Genomic DNA, 6,000 nt, shown 5'->3' with positions numbered 1-6,000 from the left:
AGTCCTAATTAGCATAAGTTTGGACCAATAGCATTGGACCAAGTGCTATATAAACCCCTTGGAGGTTGTTCTGGGAAGAGAAGCTGTGAGGCCTTCCAGGTTGCTGCCCTCGAGTCTCGCCGGAGCCTCGCCTCGTCTCGCCGGAGCCTCGCCTCGTCTCGCCGGAGCCTCGCCTCGTCTCGCCGGAGCCTCGCCGGAGCCTCGCCGGAGCCTCGCCGGAGCCTCGCCGGAGCCTCGCCTCGTCTCGCCGGAGCCTGAGCCTCGCTTCGCCGGAGCCTCGCTTCGCCGGAGCCTCGCTTCGCCGGAGCCTCGCTTGGCCTGGGCCTCGCTTGGCCGGGGCCGGGGCCCGCCGGGGCCGGGGCCGGGGCTCGCCGGAGCCGGGGCCGGAGCCAGAGCCTCACCAGAGCCTTGCTTCGCCAGGGCCTCGCCTCGCCGGGGCCTCGCTGGAGCCTCGCTTCGCCTCACCGGAGTCTCGCTTTGCCTCGCCTAGCCGGAGCCTCGCCTCGCCGGAGTCCCGAGGAAGTTCCAGCCTGCTTTGTTTCCCGGAGATGGTTCCTCGACTTCGTAGAGGCTGCCGAAAGAAGAAATGGTTGAGGATCTGCTGGGGTCTGCTGCAGCCCTGCGTGGAATGGCCCGCCATGAAGAGCTAGGACTCCTCTCTGCTGCCGAGGCCTCCCTGCCCCTCGCGGGCAGCGCCTACCTGCCAGCAGAAGCCATGGAGCTTCGTCTTCGAACTCCGGTTTCAAAGGTATTGTTATATTTTAGAAAATTAGTCTAATATTGAAATTTGTTAATTTTAATTTCTAATAGTAAAAATTATGAGATTTATAAAGAATAAAAAATTATTTCCCACAGTTCTGGAGGTAAGAAGCCAGAAAAAGTCTGTCCCAATAGTTGAGTCATCATTTGGCAGAAAAGTGGGAGAGAGTATACCCACTCTTAAAAGCCCTTTTTTCTTTCCATTCATTTGATGTTGATTTGAGTGTTATTAAAATGTTTAAAGGAACCGAGGAAATGTTTCATTTTATTAATTTTCACTTATTGGTTGTTTAAATTATAAAATCCGTTTTAAAAATTTTTTTTAAGTTGTTAATGGACTGTTTATTTTATTTTGTTTATATGCAGTACTGAGAATTAAACCCGGTTCCTCACACATACTAGGCAAGTGCTCTACCACTGAGCCACAAAAAACTCATTTTGATATAGTCCCTATTTGTATAATTATACTTTACCTTTTTAGAGTTGCATTCTTAGGATGTTCATGGAGGTGGGATTCACTGTCTTTCCTTTGCTTATGTCCTTTCCTTTCCCTCCATTCCCCATCGTCTAATCTACTGTACTTCTGTTCCTATCACTGCTCCTGTTGTGAGTTAGCTTCCACATATCAGAAAAAAACCTTTGTCCATTGTTTTTTGTAAACTGGTTTATCTTCATTAGCATGATTGTCTCCAGGTGAATCAATTTATGGGCAGATACTATAGTCATGTATTTTTTTGCAAATCCATATGTTTTCTTTAATCAACTTTTTAAAAAAGGTGTTCCACTTTGACATATCATACATAAATATAGTATGATTTCTCATGTTTCTGGTTGTACGGGATGTAGCATCATACTAGTCATGTATTTGTATATGTACTTTGAATGATGATTCATTCTACTATCCATTCTACCCAATATACTCCTTCCCCTCTCTTCACTCCTCTATGCAATCTAAAGCAACTGTATACTTTCCTACTCCCCCACCTTCTCATACACTGATTAGCATAAGCATATCAGGGAAAACTTTCAACCTTTTGTTTTTTGGGATGGGCTTATCATTTAGCATGATAAGCTGCATGCATTTACCAGCAAATGTCATAATTTCATTCTTTAAGGCTGAGTTGTATTCGATCATATATATGTGTAAAATTGGGTTTTTCTTGTGTGTATATATATACACACACACAGAAACACACACATAATGTATATCTATACTCATACACACCACATTTTCTTTATTCATTTATCTGTTGAAAGGCACCAAAGTTAGTTCCATAGTTTAGCTGTTATGAGTTGAGCTGCTGTAAACTTAAGGTGGCTGTGTCATTGTAATATGTTGATTTTAAGTCGTTTGTGTATAAAATGAGGAAAGGGATAGCTGTGTCAGATATTAGTTCCATTCCATGTTTTCTGAGGTACCTCCATGCTACTTTCCATAATAGTTGCACCAATTTGCAGTCCCAGAAGCAATGTGTGCATGCACCCACATTGTCGCCAACATTTATTGTTACTTGATGATTGCATTCTGGATAATCATGTTTGTGACTGGGGTGAGATGAAATCTTTGAGTAGTTTTGATTTGCTTTCCTCTGATGGCTAAACGTTGAACATTTTTTTTCATGTATTTGTTGCTTCTTCTGTGAAGTGTCTGTTCAGTTCCTTAGCCCGTTTATTGATTTGGTTATTTGTTTTTTTGGTGTTAAGTTTTGTGAGTTCTGCATATATCCTAGGGATTAATGCTCTGAGGTGCATGTGGGGAAGATTTTCTCCCATTCTGTAGGCTCTCTTTTCACATTATTGATTGTGTCCTTTGCTGAGAATATACTTTTTAGTTTGAATCTATCCTGTTTATTAATTATTGAATTTACTTCTTGGAATGTAGGAGTCTCCTTAAGGAAGTCAGGTCTTAGGCTGTCATAGTCAAGATGTGGGCCTACTTTTTCTTCTATTAGGCACAGGTAGTCTGTTCTAGTGCCTAAATTTTGATTCATTTTCAATTGAGTTTTGTCAAGAGTGAGAGAGAGGGCTTTACTTTCTTTTTTGTTTTATGTGGCTTTACAATTTTCCCTGCACCACTTGTTGAATAGACTCTTTAAATTTAATGTATGTTTTTAGTGCCTTTGTCTAGTATGATATAACGGTATTTTGTGAGTTTGTCTCTGTGTCTTCTGTTCTGTACTGTTCATTGGTCTCTGGTGTTTTGGTGCCAATGCAATGCTGTTTTTTGTTACCGTGGCTCTGTAGTACAGTTTAAGCTATACTATTATGGTGTGTCTTACTTCACTCTTCTTGCTAAGTATTGCTTTGGCTATTCTGAATCTCTTATTTTCACATGAATTTCATGGTTGCTTTTTCTAGTTCTGTGAAGAATTGTCTTTGGGATTTTAATATGAATTCCATTAAAATTTATCCCCAAGCACAAATTAGTTAAAACTGAAAAAGAATCCCAGTTCACTATGGACCTGACAGCTATCTGGTCACTGGTGTCTGTTGAGCCAGCTACTATCTCCTGCACACTGGGTGGTGGCTAAGCTGAGGTTACTTGTTGCATTTCGGTGTTAATGGTGTCTTAAGAGTTGAGTCTACTCTGCATGGTGGTGCTGACTTCTAGATTCAGGCACACTTTTGCCACCACACAACCTGGGATACTTTTCTGGTTTTTATAAACTTAATTGTGTCTGAAAATTTCTTTGGGTCCTTTAACCACTTTGCTTGATCAACGTCTGTGTGCTAGGCACTACACTAGGTGTGGAGTACAGAGTGAATAGGCCAAGTCCTTGCCATGGCACTCAATGAAGTTTGTAGGATAATCATAGCATCTATATCTACCTCAATGTTACTGTGAAACTTAGAAGACAGTATGTCTGTTAATAACTGCAGTGCTGAGGACTGTAATATTGTTGAGGAAATTCACAGACGATTTCATCAGGCACCACCTTGTTTTTGTCTGGGAATTCAGAGCAATATAAAGTTGTTACTTTTTCTGTAATAAAAACAGACATTGTTTTATTAGTTACACATGACAGTACAATTCTCTTGACAATTCGTACATTTGAATCAAATGGGGTATAATTTCTCATTTTTCTGATTGTACAGGTTGCAGACTCACATTGATCATACACTCACCTATATGTACATACAGCAATAATGTCTATTTTATTCTGCTGCTCTTCCTATCCCCCCTTCTCCCCTCCCCTGAAATCTCTCTACCCCATCTAATGTGATATACTTCCATTTTTTTTTCTCCTCGCAACATCATACATGTATTCTGTATAATGATGAGGGTCTCCTTCTATCTTCCGTGCAATTCCCCTTCTCCCTCTTTTTCCCTTCCACCTCTCTTTCCTATTTAGTGGTAACCTTCTTCTCAATGCTCTTCCTCCCTATCCCATTTTGAGTCACATCCCTTATATCAGAGAAGACATTCGGCATTTGTTTTTTAGGGATTGGCTAACTTCACTTAGCATAATCTGCTCTAATGCCAACTATTTCCCTGTAAATGCCATGATATTGTTATTTTTAGTGCTGAGTAATATTCCATTGTGTATAAATGCCACATTTTTTTATCCATTCATCTATTGAAGGGCATCTAGTTTGGTTCCACAGTCTAGCTACTGTGAATTGTGCTGCTATAAACATTGTGGCTGTGTCCCTGTAGTATTCTCTTTTTGGGTCTTTTAAGGGGAATAGCTTGGTCAAATGGTGTTTCCATTCCCAGCTTTCCAAGGAATCTCCATACTGCTTTCCAAATTGGCTGCACCAATTTGCAGTTCCACCAGCAATGCATGAGTGTACCTTTTTTCCCACATCCTCCCCAGCACTTATTGTTGCTTGACTTCATAATGGCTGTTATTCTTATTGAAATGAGATGGTATCTTAGAGTAGTTTTGATTTGCATTTCTCTATTTGCTAGAGATGGTGAGCATTTTTCATGTATTTGTTAATTGATTGTATATCCTCTTCTCAGAAGTATCTTTTCAGGTCCTTGTCCCATTTGTTGATTGGTTAATTTATTTTTTGTTGTTGTTTAAATGTTTGAGTTCTTCCTATACTCTAGAGATTAGAGCTCTATCCAATGTGAGGGGTAAAAATTTGTTTCCAGGATGTAGGCTCCCTATTCTCCTCACATATTATTTCTCTTGCTGATAAAAAAACTTTTTAGGTTGAATTCATCACATTTTTTTATTCTTTTGCTTTAGGTGTCTTATTAAGGAATTTGGGGCCTGCCCCCACGTGAGAAAAACAGACATTTAACACAGTTTATATCTGAAACCTGTGAACTTCAGGGATCCCTGTGGGTTGCCTGTCTCCAGGTCAGACACACAGTTCTGTGCTTACTCAGTACAGGTTTGGAGACCCTTGAAGCCTCTCCTATAACCATGAGAGCCAGTGCTTCATAGTCAGTGGCAAATTCTGAGTCTCCAGCTCACATAGATGACATATCCCTATGGTGCTGACTTCCCCCCAATCAGTTCATCTCCTGCCTTCACATACTCACTGGCTGCCATTTAGCTGGAAGGCCCTGTTCCATGATGGGAATGTTCTAGACTTTGCCTTAATTGTTCAGAGCTCCTGGAGAGGGGCCTGGCCTTTCCTAATCCCCAGAACACTCTCTGAGTCCTCTTCACATGGTCCTGTTATTACTGACTGTGAGTGTGCTTTTTGCAGATGATGGTGTACTGCAAGCTCATACCACATTCATTTTGTGTCCTCTTCCTTATGGCACTTAGCAAGGTGCTGAGAGTTGGTCTGAAAAATGACCCAAAACTTCATGACCATATGGTTAGGAAAACCTAGGGGTTGGAGGCAATGATAGTCTGGAGAGAAACCAATTCCTCCTAAGGAAACACATGCACAATCAAACTTCATTTTAGTAAAACAACATCCTGCACACTAAAACCAAGTAATTCTGGATGGATTTCGGAGAGTTAAAAAAATGAAGGGAAAAACAGAAGTAGAACATAAAATTGAATAGTTTTTAAATTTCTGCTTGGGATCCAGTTCTCACTGTCAATCACACTGTGTTCTAGCTGGGGATCATGAATATATCACATGAAGTGAGAGATGTAGAAACACATATTCAGTTATTTGTCTTGTTGTGACACAGCACATTTCCTTAGTCTTTTATGAGGGAAAAATTACACATTTCCTTTAAATATTGCTCCTAATGAATGCTGTGCTAGGGCTGTTCTGCCTCAGCCAATAAAGACCTGGGCTTTGTTCAGAGGGATCCAGATTTTT

The 6,000-nt window shown here is 40.9% G+C and overlaps 1 protein-coding gene across 1 annotated transcript in view; it reads left to right on the top strand.

The window, feature by feature from the left end:
- The first annotated feature begins 393 nt into the window (after positions 1-393).
- Positions 394-6,000, top strand: part of LOC144373672 (catenin delta-2-like) — a 31,028-nt gene continuing 25,421 nt past the window's right edge. Inside the window, exon 1 of the mRNA XM_078036702.1 lies at positions 394-748. Coding sequence (XP_077892828.1) covers positions 587-748 — 162 coding nt within the window. The 5' untranslated portion in view covers positions 394-586. The remainder of the gene's footprint in view (positions 749-6,000) is intronic.

This window comes from Ictidomys tridecemlineatus, unplaced genomic scaffold (assembly GCF_052094955.1).
Source record: "Ictidomys tridecemlineatus isolate mIctTri1 unplaced genomic scaffold, mIctTri1.hap1 Scaffold_46, whole genome shotgun sequence".
Classification (NCBI taxonomy): Eukaryota; Metazoa; Chordata; class Mammalia; order Rodentia; family Sciuridae; genus Ictidomys; species Ictidomys tridecemlineatus.
Note: the sequence above shows the minus strand (reverse complement) of the source record. Positions and strands in the feature narration are given on the sequence as shown.